This window comes from Ceraceosorus guamensis (genome assembly GCF_003144195.1).
Source record: "Ceraceosorus guamensis strain MCA 4658 unplaced genomic scaffold IE81scaffold_8, whole genome shotgun sequence".
In the NCBI taxonomy this organism is placed as follows: domain Eukaryota; kingdom Fungi; phylum Basidiomycota; class Exobasidiomycetes; order Ceraceosorales; family Ceraceosoraceae; genus Ceraceosorus; species Ceraceosorus guamensis.
In genome coordinates, this window is record NW_020290003.1 from 426,887 (window position 1) to 451,328 (window position 24,442).

Genomic DNA, 24,442 nt, shown 5'->3' on the forward strand with positions numbered 1-24,442 from the left:
CGGGACGTCTGGCGCACTTGTGCGCCCGGCCAGCAGCGAGCAAAGCAAGCACTTGTGCGCCCGGCCAGCAGCGAGCAAAGCAAGCTGCACGGGACGTCTGCTTGGTGCGGGGAGCAATGCAAGCTGCACAGGGTGGTGGGTGTGAGGACCGTAGGGTCTGCAGGCAAACTTGTGCGCCCAGTCTTGGCGCAAGCAAGCTGCACAAGACTCACAACTGTGTGTCTAAACCTGTGAAGGTACATCTTGAACACACATGCACATCATATACATCTCACATCCTCACACAGACATCTACGGCCACACCACAGGAAAAGTGCCTGGTCCCGTCTGATCCCAGAAGCGGAAACCCTGTAGGGTCTGGTCAGTAATGAGGTGGGGGACCACTCGTGAATCCCAGATGCCGTAGGTTCTTTATGTTCTGCGAGCGTTTCGAACCCAGTTCCCCGCATGCGTACGCCGCCGTCCCGTTCCAGCACGCCGCCGGCGAAATAATGTACAACGCTCATCTCTTCCAACTTGACGACTGGTACATTGTACTTCTGATTTTATTGCCAAGTTTAGAGCTGTAGAGCGTGGCTCTTGCAGGTACCCTGTCAGCTGGTCGCTCAGAATCTGAGCGAGCTTGCTGCTCGGCAAGCTTGACAACACAAAGTTGCTATGCCCGGGCTCAGCAAAGTGAGCAGTGTGCTGGCTCTGGGTGACGCCCGGCTGTGAGTGTTAGTAGATGGCAGTCGAGCGCCGTGATGGATTCTTTGCGAGCACTAAAGAGGAGCGATACGTGGCTTTACACGATGCGTTTGCAGATGAGTGAGGTGGAAGAGCCGAGCTAGAAATCAAGTCACTGATGAGCTATTTATCAATGGCGCGCACCGCGGATAGCTCCGCTTCTTTACCAGCTTGCGCAGCTACGCACTCCATGGCCTCTTACGCCTTGCGCCTGCTCTGCGCAGCTGTCAGCTACACCTTTTTGCTATTATGTATGGCGCAGAGCGCCGTCGAAGGTGGAACTGGTCGATGCAAGTCTACGATTTCGCGCATCAGGTCGTGTGAGTAATGACCCTGCAAGCTGGAAAGCGCAGGGTAGCGAATGGAGGCTGTGAGCAACGCAGCACACGCGCAACGCATCAAGTCGACATGAGCCATCTGGCTCTTCTAGACACGCTGCTACCCATGGACCACAGATAGCACCCCTCGCCGATCAAGGAGCCCAAAGCACTGTATGTCAATCAACGACTTCCAAACCCAGGAGTCGAGATGAGCGCCTCTCGATCGTGGCGTGTTGATGCATCGGATTGGAAGGGCGAGGCTGCAACGAAATCTGCAGGAGGTGGACTATTTCACGTGCCAGGCTTTGACCCGCCAGACGAAGCATGAAGAAAGACGGTAACGGGAAGGACAGCTTGACGCTTGCATGTCCCGGGGCAAACGCGGCGGGAAGGACAACTTGATGTTTGCGTGTCCTAGGGCAAACGCGGCGGGAAGGACAACTTGATGTTTGCGTGTCCCAGGGCATACGCGGCAGCGAATTCTATCGCCTGCTTGTGCAAGTCTGCCAGCCTGCTGCTCTATTGTCTAGCGTAAAGCGCACGCACCTGCGTGCTGCAGAGAGTGGACATGCGGCTCACAGCCAAAGTTGGGACTGCATCTCCGCCCTTGTAATGTGGAAGCTGCTGGACCCGGCAACGAGGTCCGAGATTTTTGCACCCTCCCATCTGATCCAGCAAGGCGTGCTCAGTAAACATCACATTGCGCTCTCTGTCCACCAGGCATGCTACTCACCGGCCATCCTTCGTTGTCCAAAATGCTCGTTTGATGCCCGCCCATCGACACCATTGTATGCACCTGTACACGCGTAACGTCAGCCGATTGCCCATTGCAGCCACGTGCAGCTCTCTCCAAGTTTTTGCTCACCTCCAGCAGGGTCTCGAATCGGCATAGTCGGAATCGACGCAAGCTTGGTCCTCATTGATGTGTGCAGAGCCGACAAACCTGGTGTTCACGGTTTCTGCCGCATCTGAGCATGCGCCGCCTCGTCTTCTGTGCTCGCGCACGCGTCGCTTTCTTCTCAGCTCTGCCCTCGAAAAGGGCGACTCTTGCAAGCGCACGACGTAGATGTCTGCTCCTCGCAGCCTTGTGCTGGGTGCCGAGCCAGTCGCAAAGGCAGCGTTTGGGATCTGAGCGGCAGGGCTAGCTGAGTGCCTCGGAGTGGGACCCGGAGAATGGCTCGGTTCATGTGCTGCGGCGCCAGCACAACAATCTTGCATCTCGATATGGTCTCTCAAGCTGACGCTGCAGCCCGCAAGCTTTCGCTCGTAGTGCTCGTGGTTTTGGTTTCGATTTTGGTTTGCCTTTCCATTTGAGTTTCCCTTTCTCTTCTTCAATCGGGATAGAGCGCGGTTTAAATCCCCACCTGTCCTGCGGGTCCACGGCGGTGCAGGAACGCGATTGGACTGCATCGACAGCTTGTGTTGCCTCGGATGACCTCGTAGGTTCTTGACCATCCACTTCCGACTTTGGCTTCAGCTTCGGCTTCGGCTTATGCTTCGGATTCAGCGAAGTGTTGCGAATGTCTTGTTGAGCATCCGAAGCTTCTGCATCGCTCGATGCGGAGCTGCCGGACCCGAAGGACTTCTGGCACTTCATCTGCTCCTTCCTTGCGAGAGACTTGAGCTTGAGGAGCTCCGCATCCTCTTGAGGAACTAAACTTTGAGCGTGTGCGGAGGTGCTGACAGTGTCAGCAAGCACGGCGAAGGTGCGCTGGAAACGCAAGGTCAGCGGTGCGCTGCCGAGCTGGGCAATTGAGCACAGTGCTTTGGTTAGTACAGAGACGATCAGAGCTGCAGCGCTTCGAATGGTCGGCTTGGATGGCTTTTCATGGGCCGCTCAATCTACTCCGGTTGTGGACCTCCGCGACTCACCTTGACAGCAGGCGGCCTAGCGCCGCCCAAAGCGTTCGAAATAGCGCTCATTTCAGCATGCATGCTGAATGCCATTGCATTTTGCGATTTGCCAAGCTCGCTGACCGAGTTAGATGTGTTTGTTGGAGCATCTCCAGAGAAACGCGGTCTGGTAAGGTTGTGACCGCTAGACAGCACCTTTCCTCCCTTGAGTATGACAGCTCCGTGTCTACGCCTAAGGCCACTACGAGCTGCTTCGGCAGTCGCGAGCTGCAGCACCTTGTTGATACGCCTCGAAGATATCATCTGCGCTGCATGCGAAGAGATAGGTGACTCGTTGGTGAGACTTGGGCCAGTGCGAAGCACGGGTGCAGAGTCGATGCAAGAGGGCTGCGTGTGTGACAGCTTGGCGAATGCAGTCATGTTGAGCGAGGGTCAAAGATGAGTTGGGGGGGTGGGGATGAAGATGCAGCAGATAATTAAGGATATTGCAAGCTTCTTGTTCAATTGAGATGCGTTCGCAGCGCTAGACGTGTTCGTGAGTGACTCGATGTGGGAATGATGGGGAAGCTGATGGTTGCGGAGCACTCAGGTCCCTGCATGCATACGTGGCTGAGATCATGGAGTAGCCGTACAGGGCATGAATTTGGCGCACGACTCAAATTGCCATACCAAGTGGGACGCGTTTTGGTGCAGCAAAACATGCCGTTGTCTCCGAATGTAATATGCACTCATCTTTGTATAGATTTTGCCGTCAAGCCTACACCACTTTTGAATCGGATGATCAAAATACGCTGATAGATAATCTTGACTTACGACATGTGCTTTGAAGTCAGAGTGATGGCGGGTGAGTCAAGGGTGTCTCGCTCTTCAGTTCGACGCTGACTGTTGACGTTGAAAGCGCGACGATCCAAGATCGAAGGTGATTGTATTCGGGATTTGGAAGCACTGAATTTTGAATTTGTATCAAGAATCATCCAAGAGTAGCCCATGCAACCCTGCTTGGCATCGAATCTTGAATGCCCATGCATGAGAGTCGTGGATGACAGCGAATGCACAACCGCCTGTAGCAGATCCCACCTCGGCGACAGGAGATGAGCTGTGCCGCTAGGTATGATGAGAGAAAGACGCCGTGGCGTGACTCGGTGAGGACCTGCAGCAGCGTGCATCCTTCCTCGAGACTTGCAGAAGCGCACCCACATGCGGCTGCTGTGAGAGGGAGAGGCGGCAGTCACCAGTCGTGAGTGGATTTGATCGCCTTGGGTGCATGCATGCACGCAAATAGACATCAGCACTGCGTCCATTCATATGGACTCTCTCCGACGGCGCGGAGTGCTCAAAAGTACAGTCGTGTAGTAGTCAAGAGTGTAGTCTAGGGCAAGCTCTCCAGTGCTGCAAAGAATTTGAATGAAGGGCTGCGTGCTGGGATCGAGCTCGTGAGGAGCGCGTCAGCAAGAAGTCTCACGTTTCAAGCGCTCATGAATTTTTTTTTCATTTGATGGGAATCACCAATTTTGAATTTGAATGGTGGATGTGATTTTAACAAGCAAAATGTTGTCGTCAATTTTGAATGCATGTGTGCGCACAGCCACGGCGCAAGGTAGCAGAAACAAACATTCGCACGAGCGCGGATTCAGAGAAAGCTTAATCTTGTTGTATAGGTTCGCAATCTCGTGTCTCCGCCATTATTGTGTTAATTCAAGAGCTCAGGACTCTTGACTGCATTATACACTTGACAAACGATGGTCAACGCGTGATTCAAATTGAATTGTGTACACATGAGTGTACGGTAGAAGAGAAGATGAGGCACACGGGCAGAACTCGGCAGGTGCCAGGTCGTCGGCGCCCGATGGGAGGGAGAGAGGCTTGAGGCGTGTGTTCTCGCGGTGCTGCTATATATATGCTGCTGCATGCATGCATGGTAATAATTGAATGCCATGCTGCGTATAGGTACCGTATACACATAGCACATACAGTACAGTCAAAAAGTACACGGCGGACAGTCGCAGTCTGCGCGGCAGCAGCCGCTGCATGGCTTAATTGGTACTCGCGATGACAGCTCATCTCTCTTACTCTCTAGCTCTGCCAAGCTAAAGGTCGACGACGATGCGCATGCATGCAGACCGCGCTTTGATCAGGTGCATCGCGCACTCGGTGATGTGATGTGCTGCGCTTTATACACCGCATATACGGTACTGTATACCTACCTGACTCGTGACTCACACTGTGCTGCTACCGCACACGCTGATTCTGTAGCCGCTGATGACTGAGTGAGCCATGCAGTCGCGCTTCAGCGATCGGAAAACGCAAATCTCGCGGCTGGCAAGTCGTGAGCGCACGCACGCTCATTCGCGATTCTGTTCAGGAGGATCCCTCTCGCTGGCGCGCCTGTTCACTTCAGCTTCTGCCTTCCACACATCACGTCACTTCATCTCTCGCATACTCAGGTCACGCAACGTTACGCACAGGATTCTCGATTGAGGTGTCTCGACGTTGACTTGGGATTTCGGTCGGATAATCTACGCCTCCTCATCAAAGCTGCTGCTCTCACAGTCATCCGAAGCCTTTCCCATTGTCACAGGCGTGTCTCGTCAATCGAAACACCTACCTTTCCGTTTGCCTTTCGTCCGCGTCACAGAAACGCCGTTGGACCGCGAGCACCTGTCGCCCAGATTCCCGTCCTGCCTCCATCCTTGCTGCTCCGTCCCCGTCATCCTTTCCAGACACATCGCCTGTTCAGCCAGCTTCATCGTCGCCTAAGGAGCATCCCATCCTGCAGATCCCGGCAAACGGAAGAGCTCTACCGCCCCTCGTCACTCTCAGCTGCGCAATCTGTACCCTCGCGCCAGAAAATCTTCTTTTCATCTCCGCACGGTGTCGCTCAAAGTCTCTCCCTTGGCACGGCATCGCCTTCACCACTCTTACCGAAGCTTTACCGCAGGGTTGTGCCGATGTCAGAGCTGCTAGTCGCTTGCTTCGCACTCACTTCGTAACATCTACCCGAGCGCCAAAGCACACCGGCGGCTAGCGTCGTCGTTGCGCTCGCTTCGGTCACTTTGTTGCTCGATCCGAGGCGAATTTAGGTGTGGCGCTAGGCATTCACGGAGCCGCAAGTCACCGTCTTGAATTGGATTGGCTGCATACAGTGGATTTCACACTACTTCGCTTGGTCTGGGCTGCAATTAGTGCAGCCCGCTCGAGGAGCACTTCGTCAGAGATCTTGGTCAAGTGTATCAGATTGCGTGCCCCTCTGCTCTAGTTAGTCCTCCTCTGGCTTTGCATCGTCCAGCTCACCGCAACTGCAAAGCGCAAGTATGACGTCTCGACCGCACGAAGGCTCTGCTCCCACTCATCGTGCTTCGCATTCACCAACCTCTTCGTTTGGAGCGGAGCGCGGCAACTATGGGATGGGAATCAGAGAACAACGCGGGGTCGATCCGATCCAGGCATTGCAGTCGCATCGTGCCACGTCAGCCACAGCGATTCCTCGACACAACAGCCTCTCACCAACACCAGCCGCTTCACAGGCTGGCTTCGGCAGTCGTCATAGCTCTTTCGGCGTTTCAACAGGTTCGGCCTTTCCAGCCAGCCCAAGTCAACCCGGTTTCGACCACGGGGTCACGGGCAGCACTCATATGGTCCCTCCAGCTCTGGCGAACGGCGCCGGAAAAGCGTCCTCTCCTCGGTCCTTTGACCCCTCGATACCTGTAGCAGGCGGCAACGGCGGCCAGCAAACGTTGACCGCTAATCATTCTCCTCTGCGTTCATTCGCATCAGCCCAGAGCGGTAGCAGCAGTGACCATAGTCGTCACAGCAGTGGGTACGCCTCATCACTAGGGCTTGGTGGCAATGCCAACGCATCCCACGGCGGCAGCGCCACAGGAAGTAGTACACTCGGTGGGCACGCGTACCCTTCGCACCAAAGCCTGCGCAATTCGAGCACTTCGAACGGTCATTTAGCTCAACAGGCAGAAGATACCAGCGTCGAAGCAGCCATCGCTGCTGCGACCAAGAACGGCCAGCCTTTGACGCCCTCTGCGATACATGCGGCGGCTGCGGCTATCGCTGCCTCCTCCAATCGACCACTCCTTCGATCTAATTTGTCGGACAATAGCAGCGTAGGAGGAGGTGCGAGCCTGCTGCCAGTGTCTCCAGGCTCCACAGGCATTCCAGCGTCAAGCCTGAACGGCGGTATCTCGGGGACAGACGAAGTGTCGGTATCAAGCTCGAGCACAAGCGGACCGCTCTCAGCCTCAGATCCTCGTACACAGCTGTACATCTCGAACTTACCCTACAGGGTGCGATGGCAAGACTTGAAGGATCTCATCCGCAAGGCAGGCACTGTGCTTAGGGCAGACGTTTCCCTCACACCGGACAACCGATCCCGTGGCTACGGCACGGTGCTGTTGGCGACTGAGGAGGATGCGCTGCGAGCAGTGAATATGTTCCAAGGATTTAGCTGGCAGGGCCGGACGCTTGAGGTGCGCATAGATCGATCTGGAACGCTGCTCTTGCCGACTACTCCTATTGGGGAGGAAGGCAGCGGGCAGAGTGCTTTGCTTGATGTTCCGAACCCTTCGATGAGCCTGTCTCAAGGTGATTCTTCGCATGGTCTCAGCAACTCAGCACCCCGTGCATCGATCTCGCACTCTCCAAACGTCCCGTCTCCGGGCAGCGGCATGTTGCCATCTCCAGCTATGCTCAACACGATTGCGAGCGGCGGGCCTGCCAATGCTGTCCCTAGTCCTGGGCTTTTGGATCCTTCAGCGGCGTCTTCTGGCTCTCAGGGACGCCAATCGCAGCAGTACCGCCCAGACTACCCGACATACGACCAATCGCAGCAGCGTTCGCACAGCGCACAATATCCATCGCCACTTCCACGTCCTGCGCAGCAGCTCCCTCATCGACAGGGCGCATACCCTTCACCGCAGCCTTATCACGGACAGCAGTATCAGCAGCCGCACCAAATTCAGCAGCATTTACAGCCTCTTCAGCAGCAGCAATCCTACGGTCAAGCTTCCGGCTCCCGCGCGCCTAGCGGTGGCTACAGCCCAGCATTGATTCCGTTCCTGAACAATGGGCGATCGGCGTCTGTCTCCGGCGGTGCAGGTGCCCCGCCTAGCGCTTCTAATGGTTGGGGCTCTGCCGGCCAACAAAGTCCTGTTCCTTCGACGTACAATCGTAGTGGCAGCTTCAGCGGCTTGTCGACTGCTCACAGTCAGCCGCCGGGCTACCACTCGCCTCAGCATTTGCACCATACCGCCACTGCTCCGCCTCCTAATCTGAACGCTGGACTAGGCAGACCAACAGCGTACCTTGGTCCGCCTTTACCACCTGGAAGCGCCTCTTTACCTCCCGTCAACTCGTACTACGGCCGAGTCTTGTTCGTCGGCAACTTGCCCTTCCACTGCCAATGGCAGGATTTGAAGGATCTCTTCAGAGCTGCAGGAAACATACAAAGGGCAGACGTTGCGCTAACACCGGAAGGACGCAGTCGAGGTTTCGGCACGGTGCTGTTTTCAAGTCCGGATGACGCTCAGAACGCAGTTCGGATTTATCATGGGTGGGTCTTCTAGCGCGCGATTACGTCTACTTTGCGTACTTTATCCACTGACGCGGCTACACTTGCGTTCTGTAGGTACGAGTACAGTGGACGGACCCTCAAAGTCCACTTTGATCGATTTGCACAGATGACAGCTCCTGCTCCTGGTCAGCTGCCAGCAACGCCATCGCAGTATACAGGTGCTTTCAGCTCGGCCAACCCACCTAGTGCTCCAGTCGCGCAGACCCAGCCAAAAGCTCCGCCCACAAATCTGATTGCGCAGGCTGCGAAAGCGCCCATCCTCACGCAGCAACCCAGCCCTGGCTACGCTGGAGCTCACATCGGGCAAGCAGGCGGGGGCTACCACATCCAGTCCCACGAGCAGAATCAACAGCAGCAGCGGCACCAATACGTGCTGCAGCAGAGATCTGTGCAGCAACAGCAGCAAGCCCAACATTTCCAACGCCAGCAGCAGGGCCCGTTCGACTACGCATCCCAAGGGCACAATTCAGACCAGTCTGGAGCTTACGGTTCCCGGGCTGCGCAGCAACAGTCGCACAACGCGAACTTTGGGGGAGGCAATCCCCATAGCAATTTCTCGTCTTTGCGTTATGCGGGCGATCAATCCCAGGAGTATGGCGGACAATACCAACTGCAGACTCAAAGCTCTCAGGACGGCTCAGGAGCAGTGCGGCCCGGTCACATCGCCATGCCTGCCAATAACTTCTTCGCTGTTGGGCCTCTCTCGCCCGCTGTCGCCCCTCCCGTGGGGGGCCAAGCGCAGCGTCAGAACGTCCCGTCCATTCCGATGACGCCAGGCATGCCCAACTTTACCTTTGTGCCCATTCCGCAAACACCTCCAGCGTATCCTCATCACATGCTCAGTCCAGGCTTTGGGCCCTTCAGTCCAGGTCTTGCGTCTCCGCACATGGGAGGACCTGCCACACCTGGCGCGGGGTCAGCTGCATTCAACCCCATCATCAACCCTGCTCCTGGTGCCCAACTCAATGCCGGCTATAATCCGTTGTTCCCTCCTGTCGGCTTTCAACAACCTCAAGGTCTACCGCAGACCCCCCACTGGTCCACGGACACGTCTTTGCACCAGCAGAGGCGTGGCAGACCGTCCCACAATCGGACGCAGCCTCAAAACCCGGGCGAGGTCGAGCGTCAGAGGCTTGAGGAAGCCACCACTCCGAGCGCGAATCCAGACGTGGGCAGGGCTGCAGCAGTCGAGCCATCTGAGCAAGCGAAGGTCGGGGACGCCGAAGATACCAAGAAGCCTCCAGATGAGGGCTATCCATTTCCTCTTGTGCAGCCGCACCTGGCCTCTTCTCTGTTGCAGCGGCGAGCCAGCACAAATTCGCCAGCCGGATCTCCATTGCCCGGAGGTCCAGGCAAGAGCGTCCAGTCAGGCTCGCAAGCTGGATTGACTGCAGCCGAGAATGATGGCCAAACTGCAGATCGTCGCGGCTCGCTTGACTTGCGGCAATTGGCCTCTGGAGACAAATCTGTGCTCACCGGTCTGGGCCTACCGAGCGCCAACACCGAGGAACTGACGCGGGCGATCGCGCGCATGAGCGTTCAGGGCACCGCTTTAGCCAAGGGAGCTGGGTCCGCTTCCGGCGCTGCTCCTTCCCTCAGCCCAGCTCCACCATCTGCCCGATCGGTGTCGAGCACGTCAGACCGCGCGAGACATCCTTTGGCCGAGCAACTGAGCTCCACCGATCTGCAGACCTCAGCTGTCGGAAACGGCACTGGGGTCTCTGGAAGCGCTCTCGCGGACACCCCTAGCGCGGACGGAAGCGCTGCTGGCACGCCAGGCACGCAATTGCCGTGAAGAGGCTACGTGCATCCACACACCCCCTTTTGCACCCGCGTCGCCCTCTTCTTATTCAGCCCCTGGTCTCTGCGGGTGCTCTGATTGCGATGTTTGGCTGGGGTAGAGCTCGCACGCTCCCCGCGCATCTCTCGTTCCCGCCCTCGACCTCTCGATCGTCATTTCTCTCATGGTTTCCCTCCCTTCATACAGCACATGGACTCGTATCGCCTCGCTTCGTCATACGTATTCCTCTTTCAAAACTTCCACGGCTTTCCCGCTTCCTCGAATCGGACTTTTGTGTCAAGACATCATCAAAGAAAGAGATCTCCATCTTACCGTCTGTCTCACGTCGAACGCGACCGCGACCACGCGCCCTCTTGAATCCAATGAAATTGGCGATGGACAGACATCACTGGGGCCGCTAGACACTCTGTGCGCTCTGTTTCTCAATAGCATTGGATTTTGTGGTCGCTTGACACAGTGCGTGTGATTTGAAGTGCGCACTCGACTTGGCTGGGTGCAGCTCGTTGGCAAGGCTCGGGGTTCGGGTCTCGCCCAAGGCCTCGGGTATATGGCCAGCTGAGAACCACTACGGACACCTTTGCCAAATGGCGGGTACGACCGGACAACTCTTCCGAAGGCCGCAACAGGCTAATCTGTTTGATGCCAAGATCTTCGCTCTCCTACCAAAGGTGCGTGTTGCCCAAAATGTCCGGTGACGCGATGCTTTGCCCAGCCCCCATCATAGCATTGTGGCCACCGATGGCAGAGTGATTGGAGGCGATCGAGCCGGATCCCGCCGACATGGGAGAGTCGGCCAAGTGCAGGTCCAGATCCAAGCCGCTCATTCCAGGAGCCAGGAACACTGCAGTGTTGCGCAGAAGGGGAGCAGATGAAGCGTTGACGCTGAACGCGAGAGGATCGCCTAGGCTGGGTTCGTGAGAAGCGCCCGACGCTTCTGTCCTAGCTTGGCTGGGTCTTCGCGAAGATGCGCTCTGCGCCTCTGGATTGCCGACAATCTTCTCTGCTGCGTGATCGGCTTGCTGCGAAGCATTCATTAGCCCAGCCCAATCAAAGTTGAGCATATCGCCGTGGTTCGTCGTGGCGTCAAACACCGCAGACGCTGTCCCTGAGGCTCCATTTGTGCCTCTTCCTGCGCCTGACATGTGTTGCTGCGCCGCCTCGACGTTGTTGTGTTGTTCGTTGAAGTGAGTCAAGGGTGGGCCTTGCATATTGTGTGGCTGTGGGGGCGCGAAGCCCACTGCTGTATGCGAAGGTCCGTTTGTATCCCGCGAAGAATGGCCATACTCTGACGGCATAAAGGCAGCTTGGGCCAGAGCCAGTTGGTAGTCTTCAGGTAGCGACGTACCAAACATCTGGTTGGTGGGCTGAGATTGTGTTTGAGACCCGCTCGCGTGGAACTGCTGGCCATGCACATCAAACGAATTGGACCTTGCAAACGGTGCCTGGGAAGGCGTAGCCTGCTGCGACATAGATCTCTGATGTTGGAAACCGTGAGGGCCATGCTGGTGCATGATAGGCGGATGTGGTTGGTGCAAGTGCATCGTAGCAAAGTGGTTGCCCATGCTGGACGTGGACGCCCAGCTATGAGGACTAAGGGGAGCATGAGCAGCATCGTCGTAGCTCGCACTGAAGACACTCGCGCCACCTTCGTTTAAGCTGACTGCACTCGCGCTGCCATTGCTTCCGGCATTCGAAGCTGGACTAGTCTTTTTCAAGTGGTTGCCAAATCTGGACAAGGGTCGTCCGCGTTGCGGTTCCTGTGCAGAAGGTCCAGCGCCATCGTCGTCGCTCTCGACATCTTCGAGCGTCTTTTCTGCAGCGAACGAGGACGCTCCCATGCCGCGCATTGAAGCGCTGCGACTTCGCTGCGCAGCCGTGGGTCTGTAGACGCAATCTCCAGGCGCACCAAGACCGTGTGAGATGCATCTTGCGCAGGGCTCGTTGCCGTCGCATCGTGTCTTGAGCTGTGAGCATCTGAGACAGGCTAAAAGGTGGCCGATCGGTAATGGTATCAGAGCGTGAACAGACGTCTACGCTCTCATTGTACTAGTGGCTTGCTCACCCTTGGGAGACCTGTTTCGGATCACGGATCCTGAGCCCTTTGCGCCCACACCTTTGCTGCGCGAGTCGCGCTCGTGAAGCAGCCGATGATGGCGCACCAGAGAATCCTGTCTGCTGAAACACTGCGTTTCAAGTGGTAGATTGAAGTGAGCTCGAGCTGTGCACTCGATGCGGAGGGCCGTAGAGCTCGTACCCACCTTGCCACACATTTCACAGACATACGGCTTGCACGTGAAATGCCGCAACGAGTGTCGTTGAAGATGCACCTTCCTGAGGGACGGAAGTGGAAGCAAAGGAGAAAGCGGGCAAGGTCAGTCAGATTGTCAGAGAGTCACTTCCCCATCGAGCAAGTAGTTGCGCGGCTCTCACCTCGCAAAGCAGGCACCGCAAGTTTCACACTTGTGTGGCTTGCGCTTCTTCAGTTCCTCCTCATCTTCGCCTTCGTTGGCAGCAGAGTTCTCTTCAGCGTCCTCGGCCACATTACCAGCGTCTCCGTCGGTGCCCGGGCTGCCGGCAGCATCGTCAGGAGAGGTCTTGTGCATCAGAGACGATCCTCCATTGAACGGTATACCGTCTCGAAAAGAATTGTATGAAGAAGGAGAAAATATGTCTTGATCCAGTTGAACCTCGCTTTTGAACGCAGAGGGAGCAGAGAAGGCGATTGGGAAGTGCGTTGGGTGGAAGCCATTGGAGTTGGCGCTAGAGTGAAAGTCTGAAGGTGGGCTGAAAGTGGCGTGGTGATGCTCATGTATGCTCGAGAGGAGCGCACCAGGTTGGACCCCAAGACTTGAACTGTGATGGTTGGGCTGCATCTGTTGATGCTGAAATGTGTACGAGCCACCCATGGCGGACATGGAGTACGCCGTTGGAGTTGCATTTGCACCAGTGATAGTAGCGCTGCTTGCCCCAGAGGGAGCGTCCCAGATCAAATCATCCTCTTCGACACGCATCGTGGCCTATTGTGGGTGTATTGATCGGCTGTAGAGTCAGTGTATGCGTCTTGTGAATGGTATGATGATGTTGAAGGATGGGAAGAATGGGGAGAGGGGGCGTACCTTTGGACGACCAGTGGTCAGATGGACGTCTTTGACTGTTCGACGCGGTTGCTGTGTATCTCAAAACAAGGGGTTGAGCTGCAGTAGCGAAAAGCCAAATTCGCCTGCGTGCAGCAGCGTGTCTGTAGACGTTCTGCCCAGGGCTGCGAGCGAATATGTAGGAACTGTTGGATGGTGCACTAGGCGTGCGCCTGTATCCCTGTCAGCCGGACTTGTCTCAGAGGTCTGCGTGGACGTGCAGTCAGAGTGCAATTGGCTGGATGGTGGAGAGCGTTGTGCAGTGGCGGGCATTGGAACGGTACGGTACAGCTCTACATATGCAGGCATGCAGCGAGACTCCACGAGGCAGAAAAGGACCAAGCGAATCCGATGCACGGCATGACCTGCTTCTTGCCCTTCGGGGCCCTCGCAGGATAGGCAGAATCGAAGTGCATAGCGTCTTGCTTTGAGAGGACTTCAGCCGAGATCGAAAACTCAATCAGTCTCGGGTGAGTCTACAGCAGGCGCGGCAGGCGCACAGCACAGCGCCTTCTTCGCACGGGACGCTCCTCCGCCCCGTCTGCGAAAAGTGTATGAATGACGCCTCAATATACACAGCGCAAGATTGAAGGGCTATGCGACGGCTTGTCACACGGGAGAGCACGTCGTCATCTATGGCGGCAACATGCCTGCCGGTGCCAGCAGGTCTGGATCCGGGGGCGACTCTACTCGGTGGTCGAACTGCTGACCGGTCGGTTCTGCTCCGCCGTCGAGGCGAGACAATGGACGTAAACGTATTTGACCTCGCCCCATGATGGCCAAGCGAAGTAGTCAAACGAACGCGCGTGCAGGCGCAGGCGCCTCAGCATGCAAGCACTATGCAAGCGGCACGCAGTCGATCCGAGCGGCGGTCGAAAAGAAGAAAAAAAAAATCTGGGGAAAAATGCGGGGAAGTGCTGAAGTGCCTAAAGGCTGCGCTGACCCTACTCCGGGCTCTACTGCCCGGACGACGCTCTCCGTTGCTCGACCGCGTTCTGCGCGACTGCTGCCGCGCAAGCTGCTGCTTGCCCTCAGCCGCGCGTGTCTCAACCCTTTGGCATCAAGTGCGTCATCGAATTGACATGCGCAGTCACTGCGCCTCATCAGTCTCACAACCGCCACATGCGGAGAAGAAGCAGCGCGCCGGCCACGCGTCTGCACGCGTACGCAAAAGCCGTTGGCAGTGCCCCAGACTTTCTTTGCAGTTGAGCCTTGGCACGCTCAGCTGCATGGGGCCCCGGGCATGACAGCTCAAGTTGGTCGAACGCAGAAGGCGGAAAAGTGCTGCGACCGACCGGGAATACAATTTACGAAGTCAAAGAATAATCACGAATGCAGCAACGATCAAAAGCGATTTGCAAACGGCCGCTGCAACCGCGTGGTCGCTCGTCGTCGCTGTGACTTTTCTGCTGCTCTTGCCGCACGCACGGATCGCGGTGAGCATGACCGAAACGTCTCGAAGGAGGCCTTGCCAGTCACAGAAGATGTCCCTTCGCTCCACTTTGACCGACCCTTGCCGTCCTCAGCAGCACCCACGTCTGGCACAGCGCCAATGCGTAATTGTCATGAGGAAAGAATAGGCAGCACTGAAAACTTCAGTCGGGGTTACGGTAGAAAGAGTGGACGCAACGTTTACAACAGTGTACTGTACTAGTCACGAGTCCGCCTGCATCGAGCGTGCTGGGTAAAGTCGAGCGCATGCGCGCACTGTCGAGAGTCTCTCTGGGCCCCTGCTTCCCTTCGCGTGGACGACTGAAACTACTCTCAGACTGTCACTCGGTCCAGCTGGGCAGTCGCAACGCTGAAACGACTCACCTGGCTAGTCGAGTTGATGCTCTTCTTCAGACCTTCTGGCACGCGCCTGCATTTGCGCTTTTGATTGGTCCGTACAAAATTCCGAAATGATCATCGACATGGCTGCACGCGCGCTTTGACCTCGCCGATCATGCGATGGAGTCGATGCTGAACGGGGCGCTGTCTCACTGATGACTCGCAACTCGCCCACGACGACTCTTTCGGTGAAACTTCGCCATCCCAAGCAGACGTCTCTCTGCTGCATCGAGCGACGCTGCCGTCATACGTGGTTCAGCAAATTGTGAGTTCGACCGAGGGGTAATTGGTGCATTGCATGGCCGCGGAGATGTCCACGGCCGCTGCCGGACAAGCTCTCGTGCAGGACTTGGCCGGCACGATGTGCATAGTCAAAGTGTTATGCGAAAGTCGAGATCCCTGCGCGCTGCTAGTCCTCTCGGAACGACACCAGTAACGCTAATGACTGCAGTCACGGGGAGGGCGCTAGGATAGAGCTCGAGTGAAGAGAGTGCTGTGGACCAAACATTTGGGGCCTTTCGTCCAATCGAATTGAAATCGACAAGAGATATGTGTACAGAGATCTGACTGCCAAGCCTTGCGGAACAAGGCCCTGCTCTGCGGTCACTCTCAGTACTCATCGGCTTGCGTATCCCCGTCTAGAAAAGCCGCCGGCGAGCTACTGCACGCCAGGCCAAGTCCGGTCAAGTGACGATCGGATCCATCATGCTGGGTAGCAAGTGCATCAGACCACTCATCAAGCGTCTTGCGTTGCGTGATACATGATGCCGGTGATTGCGGCGAGTCGTCCTAATCGTCTCGTACTCTGTCTCCTCTACCTTGGGACATGCGCCGGTAGTATCGACGAAGAAGATTGAGTCCGCTAGAATTTAGGGCTCCTACTTGATTCATGCCTCCACCGCATCATCCCAAGCTGCCACGTACGATTTCATTGTGCTTCGTCGGTAGCAGTTTCTAGAGGACGATCTCCTCCGTGCACTCGCCACAACGCGGGTTCCGGGCTGTTTGCGACGCTTGACGAAGCTCTGCTTGACTCCGTGGAGCCTGCTACCTGACCTCGGTGCCGTTCGGTGCCAACGAAGGATTTCCTTCTCTATAGCGAAGCGCCCATCAAGTGCGAGTCGGACAGACGGACGGACCAAATTTGTCTCACCCGCTCGCGCTAAAGTCTGGGGTGCATCGAGTAGCGCGACGTTCGTGGTTGCATGGCGTTATTGCGATGATTCTGTACAGTCACAGTCAAAGGTACCCTATCGGTATAGCTGTAGCTTTGACAATTCACGTCAACCACGAATCGCCCACTGCTGGTCAACTGCTTGACGCGAGAGCGTGGGCTGACTCGAGCGCCGCGATTTGCAAGTCATGTTGGGGTGCATCTACAGTCACGAGTCTACATACGACATTCACGCTCATCCAAGAATCAATGTCACTTCGGATTAAATTTCGAACCCCCCATCCATAGACTGCGTGATCTTTGAGTGACAATCTTTGTGGTCGGGGCAGCAGCTTCAGTACAGGGAGAAGAAGATAGGTGAAGCAAGTCTCGCGTCATATGACCTGTACCGCCTTGCGTAGATACGGAACCCACGAATGGCAAGATTGAGGGCGTGGCGGAGATCACCTTTTCAGGACAGCGTCGACTTAAAGCAAGTATCAGTGCCCAAGCACGCTGCCATCTGGCTCACAGCACCGCTACTGGCCACATCGCGATACGCCTTCTCACCTTAACCTGATTCACTGTCGCCGAATTGCCTGGTCTTCTACGCTGCTCTTGCCCTACGCCGATCTGGAAGTGAAAAGCAAGAAGCACTCGACGGCGCACTGCGCGTCAAGGTCAGAGTCCACCATCACGGCCCTTTATCGCCCATTCCCAGCCATCACATTTCTCTTCGCAATCCACGACTATACGAGCGCTGGCTCAACTTCCCGATGTATTGGCGATTAATGACCACTTGCCGACGGAGCCAGAAGTGCAGGGAAAAGAGCACACTGCAGACGACCTTGGAAGAGGGAAGGCTTGCGCGCGCGCGCGCGTCCGCGCGGGCTTTGGCTCTTTGCGAAAGCATGCTGGTACGCGGAAGGACTGCCGATCGCACAGGTATTTGACTGGCTCGGTAGAGCAGCATGATGGTTAAGGTCCGGGCTTACAGCTGGGTCTTGCACTTGAACGGATCTCTCGACACAGATGAAGGTCGGAAATTGCAATGTCATCTTCGCAAGTTGATACGCACATACCACGTTCGCGCGCCCGCGCGCTCCCCCTTGCCTTTGTTGGAGCAGTCCCCACGACATGACCCAATGGTGAGCTACGCGATAAGGGTGCGTTCGCGGAGGGATGACGGGGTACTTGCCGTCGTGCAAGTTGGATTTCATATTGTGACAGTTTTCTATTCCTCTGCGCAAGTGGAGCCACGAGCCTTTGAGGAGATGTTCACCAAATTCCGCCAACATTTGCCGGTCAGCTTCTTCACGTGCCAAGTCTCATGTCTCAGCTTTGCTTGCGCGGTGTTTGTTTGGGAACGTTCTGCGGCAAGCTGCTGCTGATCGCTCTCGATGGCAGATGCGAGGACTGCCCAGAGGCAGCAGGCAAGCGGTCTGTCTGCATCGCTGACTGCATGGACACCTAGCTGCGTCCTGTGTACTCCCTCACGCCTCCACAAGTTCCACTTTGACTGGGGAGCCCATCCTCTTGTTTGTATACGCGAGATGAATCAGAAGCGTTCGATCCCCGTGGTCGCGAGTCTCGGTCCACGTAGGCGCTCGCGCCTTGGCACAAGTACCGAATTTTATTGCATCACCAGCAGAAGAAGAGTCTGCCTCTGAGTTGATTTCTTGATTAGCTCGACTGCCGGATCCTGCTTCACTAGCGTGCTCCGAAAGTCGAACCCCTCTGCGGCGCTGCAGAAAAGACGCACGTCGATTCAATGTCTGCACAAGGTGTTGCAGATCGCGTAGGTGGATGCGATACGGCACTGACACCCGTGACTTTTGACTCACACTGTGACTATGGGCGCGTACTGCACCAGTCGCTATCTTGATCCCGAATCAGCGTGCTTTTGGACGCCTGAACAGTAAGTCTCGGTAAAACGCGACCTGCTCGACAAAGCACGAGCTGCGCTGCTGCTACCGCTCACAAAGCCTCCAGGTGCGGTGAGGGATTGGGCTCTTTCGGTGTCGCGCGGGTTGAATGCGAGAAGCGCTAGACAAAACGTCGGGCATACCTTGGACTGCAGCACAACGGCCCTTCCAGTTTGTCCGTTAGGTCCGGCACCAACTGCCCAGATTGCAGCTTAGGCTTGGGCCACAAGCTCGACAACTTGTGCGTGTGTGCCGTTGCTGCCTCGAACGGACATCTGCGAGGAGCCATGATGTTCAGTTGCCGGTCTTGCATTTCATTGGCGCAAGCAAAAGCTAACAAATCGCCCGGCGAAGCCTCGTCAAACTACCTTGTGAACGGCAAAATTGAGGGGCAGCGGCAAGCGAGTGCGCCCACCCCTTACCTTTCTTGATCGGACCCCATGAGGCGCTTCGAGATCAAAGCGCGGAAGTCAAGGAGGAGCGTGTTCGAGCGAGTGCGCTAAGGGGCCGCACCTTGCAGCACGCCTTTTGAAGACCTCATGGTCACACTCAGAATGATGAGAATGTGCAGATCCTCTCGCTCACTGAAAAGTACAACACGGCACCACCACCTTCCCCTACACACTACTCCGGATACCCAGACAACTCCCCGCCACCTGTCCCTCCTTTTGCCCCTCTCCGCTCCTTTCTCACTCCCTTGCTCTGTCATCGCATCTCACCTCCCGTCTAGCCATGAGGTTGAAGACCGTGTCCAGTGTGACCTTCGCGCTGACCTGCCTCTTTGGCGCATCGAGCGCTCTGCCCGCGGACCCGACCCTTGACGTTCGAGCTGCGCCCCAAGCTGGCCTTCCACAAGATGTTCCAGACACAAAGACGGCATTCGACGAGGTGTCCGATCCCATCCCCTTCGACAAGCAGAAGCTTTTCTCCACTGAGCCGCCTCGACCGATCGGTCAAGCACTAAGACAACGTCTGACGTTCGGTGCCAATTTGGCCGCTACCGTCTACTGCGCCCGCGTCCAAAACCAGCGAGAGTTCAACTGCGGAGCGCCTTGCGAGCAGAGCGACCCAGATGGGCAGGTCTTGTTCGTACAGGGCGATGGTTACAGCGATCCGCACCAGAGCGTGAATTGGCTACCTAACGAGAAGGCCGTCTCGGTAGTCGTGCAGGGTGCCAACCTGGAGGTGAGTCGAGTAGAGGGATATGGCTTGGCAGCGATGATTGACGACGGTCTGTTCCCCCTGCTGCTTCTTTAGGATCTCCGTGGAATCTTCAATGTGCTGGCATTCGTCCCGCTGCCTCCCGCAAACCCCATCAGAAACACGCTGTACACGTTCGGAAGCAACGCAACGAATCCGATCGCCTCGATCATCTCGATCTTGCAGAACGACATTTCGACGGTGCACGGCGGATTCCTGGCCACCTGGGCGCGTTCTTACGACAAGACCTTAGCAGCGACCAAGACTGCGCTGGGAGCCCACCCCGAGGCGATCAAGATCATCATCGCCGGCCACTCGTTGGGAAGCGCAATCGGGCTCTTGACCCTGCTCGCCTTTTTAAGCGACATCGGTACCGATCTGCCCTACGAGTATCTTGGCTACGGCTCTCCACGTGTCTTCAGTCCTCTGGGAGCCGACTTGGTCGACAATGTCGTGTCCAACCCATCGGCTGGAACCACTTATCACCACGTTCACCACAACAATGATCCTGTGCCCCACTTGGGACCGATTGCGCTGAACTTCCTTCACGCTCAAAACGAAGTCTTCCTCCCCGACACGGACAGTCCCACCGCGCTGTTCTGCCCAGGCGTGGAGAATATCAATTGCAGCCTTGGCCGTACCAACTTCACCGTCAATGACCACGCCGGTCCATATTTCGGTCGAATGTGAGTAGTGTGCTTGTGCTCGTCGCACATCAGTCATCTGACTAACAGCTGCTTGCCTTCTCCCAAACTCAGTATCGGCAGGGACGGCGTGGACTGCGCTGGAGGTGGTGGCGTCTAAATCGCCTGTCAATAGTTCCCATGTACTCCGCAATCTCCCTCGACCCTCCCCACGCGAAACGCAGATCTCTTGCATGGCACACTGAGACTTTGCCATCCTTGCACTTTCATGATGAGATGAAATTTCGTGTTATCGGTGATTCGTCGGCCATCTCACGCAATTGCCGGTCGGGCTTGAGTGTCTGCCCACAGTGCACCGAACCTGGCCAAAAGAATCGTTGTCGATAGCGATCGCTCGTGGACAAGCGGCGTGAATCAGCGTGCGCGACGGACAGAGAGGTCGTGATCTGAATCCCACGCCCGAGATCACAATCGCCCAAAGGGCATGAATCAATGCACGGTCGAGTTCAGCTCGACAAATTGGGCGTCAACGTTCGTCGGATTGATCGAACCGTGCCACGTGGCCTGTAGCTCAACATCAATACGCGCGCGCCGACCGACCTGCTGTGCTCGCGCGCTTCCGCGCGGTTGGTGACGCGCAAAAGCGCGACGCGTCTGGCCACCCGATTGCGCGGGAAGTCAACACCATCACGCTGTCATCGCGTTGCGGGTGGAGTCCGAGTCAAGAGGGTCCAAACTCAACTGCGCATCCCGAATCCGCCATCACACAGATCCAGGTCGTAGCCGGTATCAAGCTGGCTTCACTAGAAGATCATCCGAAGCTCAGACAGATACATACACAATTGAGCAAGCGCGACACCACATCGAGCTAGCGACGGAATGTCAAGCACGGCAAACAGCTCCACTCGGGGCGCTGACAAGTCGCCTTCAAAGCCCGTGGCAAAGTCAAGGCAAAGCCTGGCGCCTCCCGGAGCTCGACGTAGTGTGGCTCCAAGAAGCAGCGCAGCTCCGACCAAACCGTCTTCGGCTGCGCCAGCTGCGGCTGCAAGGACGGCTCGACCAGCAGCAGGAAATCGGATTGCAAATGTAGCCTCCACCTCTGTCGATGCTTCCAGCGGCCAGTACGACAGCCCAGGCATAGACGCTCGATTTGCCGATCGTCTGGCGGAGCTCAGCGTGGGTGATGATAGCGCTCTCATGGAGTTCGGAGGTGAAACAGACTCTTCGCCTCTCGTCTCCTTGTCAAGTCGGAGCGGAGCGGCTGGACCACGCGCTTCGTTTGGCAAAAGAGGACCTAGACCTTCATGGGGTCCAAAGGCTTTCTCGAACAAAGATGCGGCGTTTGCTCCCGCGCCTGTACATCCCAAGCCGAGTATGCGATTTTTGGAGGGAATAGGCGCAGACTCGTCTGCTGCAGAGGAGAGCCAAGTAGGAGGAAGCAAAGCACCCATCTCTGGAACGTCTGGACGAGCGCGGGCTAGACAGTCTCTCTTTCAAAAATCCTCCCTCTTCTCTTCGGATGGTGTGGCTACATCGACAAGTGAGGCAGCAGCAGCAGCAGCAGCAGCAGCAGATGCAGACGAGTCCTTCGACTTTCAAGGAACGCAAGCCGAGCTTGGTCTGGGCCAGGGTGACCATGGTCGTGGCGAGGGACGCGCGAGCGGGCAGGCCAAATTCACACCTCGTGCGACCACCGCGTCGGGCTTGCCAGCGAACGACGAACCAACTCAACCTGGCAAGGCCGAGACACAGGAACAGCGACGAGCTCAACTGGACGAGTTGAGGCGGATGAACGAAGTGTTTGAAGGGTACGAGAACATGCTTCGTGGGACGACGGATCAAGTCGACGTGAGTCTCGTGGGCTGTTTGCGACCGCTCTGCGAGCGCCGAGCGATCAGCAAACCTAATATACTGCTGTTTGTGATATCCTCAGGACTTTTCACAACGCATCGCGGAGACCGATGCTCTTTTGGATATGTACATTGATCTGCTCAGACAAGCTGACCGCACACAGCGCCTCTTGTTGGATGGCGACTGGAAAGGTGCGACGGAAGTGAGTGGTTTATACGCAGACCAAGACTCGGCATATGCCTCGCTTGTCGGCAGGTCACGCGCTGACACCCTAGCCGCCGCGTCGTGACAGGATGCGGCAGCCCACGCGCTGTCCCTCGAACTCGCTGAACGAGAGACGGCTCGACTTCGAGCGGCTGCAGAGGCTGAAGCAGCAGCGCGATCAGCAGCTGTCGAGAGAGCGCAAGCCGAGGCCAGAGCAAGGAATGTTCCTGCTGGTACCGGGACTGGACGAGGAGGCGCTGCAGGTGGACGAGGTGCGGTTCGAGGCGTGACAGCGGCTGCGAGAGGTGCAAGAGGAGCTGCTACAGGTGTTAGAGGTCGTGGCGCATCGACGGGAACCAGAGGAGCTTCAGCTGCGAGTGCTACATCTACTGCCGCTCGAGGACGTGGCGCTGGTGAGTCTGCTCTTATGATCGTTGTTCTACCTGCGCACTGGCATGCTGACCCGAGACTTTGCACGCACGCGTGTGTCTAGCTGGGCCTCCTGCCACGATTACCAGAGCTTCAGGCATCGCGCGAGCTAGACCCACATCGACGGGTGTACCATCGAGAGGCACGGCCAGCGGCAGGGGTACAGCTCGCAGCTCGGGCTATGGACAATAAGTTCTGCGCTTGCTTTTCACGAATTACAACATATCTCCTCCCTCGCCTCTTCTTTGCAATGCCCACCAAACGATCTCGAGTGTCAAGGATCACCAGGAACTCTGCTTCTCGGGCTCGTCGTGAAAGTTGCATATACCCATGAATTTGCTCTCTTTGGCCAGCCTTGTCACTGCTTGAAGCTACAATGATGTGGCTGCTAGTCCTCTTGCCTTTGAGCTTCAATTCCACATTCATCACTGATTTGCAGGCAAGAAGGACCGCGAGGGGTTCGTGCGGGACTCCATGCGTCGTGGATGGCTCAAGTGCGAGTGTCCTCCACGCTGCTGCTGCTGGTCCTTGTGCAGCAGTCGCGCGCGCGGTGCGCGGCCGTCGAGGCTTGGCTGCATGACCTTGGCGCAAGGACGGCGCCAATCGTGGATAATCACCACGAATCGTGAATGCTGACCTGCTTGCGGCTGTGCACGAGGTGTGTATCCCGTCACACTCACGACCGATACATCATTCCATCCAGCTACCTGCATACCTTTTTGACTCCATCACGCGTCATTTCCACCCTTTTGGTCTACGATTCGCAAACTTCTTGAAAGCGCTTTCCCCAAGCTTGCGCGGGCTTGCACCAGATCGCACAAAGAGGGTTGGTTGCGTCGTGAAGCCCGAAGGAAGTGCGAGCCGAGCATCGTCAGACAAATTAGGCCTCTTCTTGGGCCGACCGGCCTGTGTATCCACCAGCGCAATACCGCTACACAAATTTTCGAGTCTACCCTCGCGTGCACGTCGCAACCTACATTTCTGCACGATAAGGACTGGCCTGCGTGCGCTACGCTCCAATCGCATACATCTGCTTTTCAGTCAACCTCTGGTCGGCATGGGATCCTGTCTGTCCCGATCCAAATCCAGCGGTGGGCGAACGGTCGGATCGAGCTCAACAAGCGGCGGTGCAAGAGCAACATCCAACAACGCGGCCGCACAATCGCAATCCGAAAGAGAAGCGAGGGCAGCAGCTGCTGAAGCTAGGATAGCAGCTTCGAACAAGAGGGGCACCGGTGGCAAAGGACCTGGAACGTTGGCTAGAAAGCTGCAAGAGGAAAATAGGAGCGGTGGAACTGGTGGTGCGGGACAACCTTTGCCCGAGAGGGTCGTTGTGAGTGTGTTCGATGTTCATGGACTGCTGAAGGTCTTTTTTGAAGGAGCAAGATATTTTGTGCACCACGCACCTCATTGCGAGTCAATGCGCCTTGCTTGCGCTTCCAAAGACGAGGGCAAATGCTGTGCTCGAGTCGAGCGTGCCCCGCAACTGTAGGCTTGCTGCAAAAAGTCCGCGAGCTCATCGCCCGCGCTCTGGGATGACGCTGGCGACAAGCTCAGCATTTCCTCACGTCATAGAAAAGCCTCGCACTTTCCTCCCCAAAACAAGGATTGACACGCTAACAAATCCACTGCGCCATTTCGCGCAGTATGACTAAGGATGGCCCTGCGCAAGACGGTAATGACGGCTCTCTCTCCTGCTCTCTGGGCCATTAGCTTCGCTATATCCTGCTTCCCATCATGCCTAGCGACGACCTCTTAGACCCCTTACGATGCCTAAGTTTTTCGCCAAC

General features: G+C 56.5%; 8 protein-coding genes across 8 annotated transcripts; 5 read left to right on the top strand and 3 right to left on the bottom strand.

Moving 5' to 3' along the window:
• Positions 1 to 1,621: 1,621 nt before the first annotated feature.
• Positions 1,622 to 3,320, bottom strand: IE81DRAFT_345312 (hypothetical protein; the record flags this gene model as incomplete). Its single annotated transcript, XM_025515902.1, has 5 exons — positions 1,622 to 1,712; positions 1,780 to 1,842; positions 1,912 to 2,289; positions 2,411 to 2,790; positions 2,919 to 3,320. 5 exons carry the CDS (start codon positions 3,318 to 3,320, stop codon positions 1,622 to 1,624), a joined length of 1,314 nt encoding a protein of 437 aa, XP_025372094.1.
• A 3,863-nt stretch (positions 3,321 to 7,183) lies between these two features.
• IE81DRAFT_281674 (RNA-binding domain-containing protein) lies at positions 7,184 to 8,578 on the top strand (the record flags this gene model as incomplete). Its single annotated transcript, XM_025511516.1, has 3 exons — positions 7,184 to 7,529; positions 8,277 to 8,460; positions 8,536 to 8,578. Coding segments are annotated over 3 exons (573 nt in total), but the record flags the coding sequence as incomplete, so codon positions are not given.
• A 2,266-nt stretch (positions 8,579 to 10,844) lies between these two features.
• IE81DRAFT_244087 (hypothetical protein) lies at positions 10,845 to 13,145 on the bottom strand. Its single transcript, XM_025511252.1, has 5 exons — positions 13,113 to 13,145; positions 12,713 to 13,042; positions 12,541 to 12,613; positions 12,345 to 12,465; positions 10,845 to 12,266 (listed from the first exon to the last, which is right to left on the bottom strand). The coding sequence occupies exons 2-5, from the start codon at positions 12,883 to 12,885 to the stop codon at positions 10,942 to 10,944; spliced, it is 1,692 nt and encodes a 563-aa protein (XP_025372096.1). The 5' UTR covers positions 12,886 to 13,042; positions 13,113 to 13,145; the 3' UTR covers positions 10,845 to 10,941.
• A 1,046-nt stretch (positions 13,146 to 14,191) lies between these two features.
• IE81DRAFT_328502 (hypothetical protein) lies at positions 14,192 to 16,011 on the top strand (the record flags this gene model as incomplete). The annotated part of the gene is made up of 6 exons (XM_025515106.1): positions 14,192 to 14,480; positions 14,524 to 14,579; positions 14,667 to 14,852; positions 15,058 to 15,298; positions 15,459 to 15,511; positions 15,889 to 16,011. 6 exons carry the CDS (start codon positions 14,192 to 14,194, stop codon positions 16,009 to 16,011), a joined length of 948 nt encoding a protein of 315 aa, XP_025372097.1.
• A 653-nt stretch (positions 16,012 to 16,664) lies between these two features.
• IE81DRAFT_320917 (hypothetical protein) lies at positions 16,665 to 17,438 on the bottom strand. The gene has a single exon (XM_025513176.1). It carries the CDS (start codon positions 17,370 to 17,372, stop codon positions 17,124 to 17,126), a length of 249 nt encoding a protein of 82 aa, XP_025372098.1. The 5' UTR covers positions 17,373 to 17,438; the 3' UTR covers positions 16,665 to 17,123.
• A 1,281-nt stretch (positions 17,439 to 18,719) lies between these two features.
• Positions 18,720 to 20,552, top strand: IE81DRAFT_320918 (alpha/beta-hydrolase). Its single transcript, XM_025513177.1, has 3 exons — positions 18,720 to 19,509; positions 19,582 to 20,210; positions 20,283 to 20,552. Exons 1-3 carry the CDS (start codon positions 19,057 to 19,059, stop codon positions 20,326 to 20,328), a joined length of 1,128 nt encoding a protein of 375 aa, XP_025372099.1. The 5' UTR covers positions 18,720 to 19,056; the 3' UTR covers positions 20,329 to 20,552.
• A 287-nt stretch (positions 20,553 to 20,839) lies between these two features.
• Positions 20,840 to 22,487, top strand: IE81DRAFT_244161 (hypothetical protein). Its single transcript, XM_025511253.1, has 2 exons — positions 20,840 to 22,016; positions 22,102 to 22,487. Exons 1-2 carry the CDS (start codon positions 21,048 to 21,050, stop codon positions 22,306 to 22,308), a joined length of 1,176 nt encoding a protein of 391 aa, XP_025372100.1. The 5' UTR covers positions 20,840 to 21,047; the 3' UTR covers positions 22,309 to 22,487.
• A 1,222-nt stretch (positions 22,488 to 23,709) lies between these two features.
• IE81DRAFT_345317 (hypothetical protein) lies at positions 23,710 to 24,307 on the top strand (the record flags this gene model as incomplete). The annotated part of the gene is made up of 2 exons (XM_025515903.1): positions 23,710 to 23,985; positions 24,299 to 24,307. The coding sequence occupies 2 exons, from the start codon at positions 23,710 to 23,712 to the stop codon at positions 24,305 to 24,307; spliced, it is 285 nt and encodes a 94-aa protein (XP_025372101.1).
• Positions 24,308 to 24,442: the final 135 nt, after the last annotated feature.

Bases quoted from the DNA above. Each gene is read 5' to 3' on its own strand.
- IE81DRAFT_244087 (XM_025511252.1), bottom strand. From the start codon at position 12,885: ATGCACAAGACCTCTCCTGACGATGCTGCCGGCAGCCCGGGCACCGAC. The intron at 12,466-12,540 runs GTGGGTACGAGC...CTTGAAACGCAG, and splicing joins TCTGTGAAATGTGTGGCAAG to TGTTTCAGCAGACAGGATTC. The intron at 12,267-12,344 runs GTGAGCAAGCCA...GCCACCTTTTAG, and splicing joins CCGAAACAGGTCTCCCAAGG to CCTGTCTCAGATGCTCACAG.
- IE81DRAFT_320917 (XM_025513176.1), bottom strand. From the start codon at position 17,372: ATGCTGCTCTACCGAGCCAGTCAAATACCTGTGCGATCGGCAGTCCTT.
- IE81DRAFT_320918 (XM_025513177.1), top strand. From the start codon at position 19,057: ATGAGGTTGAAGACCGTGTCCAGTGTGACCTTCGCGCTGACCTGCCTC. The intron at 19,510-19,581 runs GTGAGTCGAGTA...CTGCTTCTTTAG, and splicing joins TGCAGGGTGCCAACCTGGAG to GATCTCCGTGGAATCTTCAA. The intron at 20,211-20,282 runs GTGAGTAGTGTG...TCCCAAACTCAG, and splicing joins GGTCCATATTTCGGTCGAAT to TATCGGCAGGGACGGCGTGG.
- IE81DRAFT_244161 (XM_025511253.1), top strand. From the start codon at position 21,048: ATGTCAAGCACGGCAAACAGCTCCACTCGGGGCGCTGACAAGTCGCCT. The intron at 22,017-22,101 runs GTGAGTCTCGTG...TGATATCCTCAG, and splicing joins GGACGACGGATCAAGTCGAC to GACTTTTCACAACGCATCGC.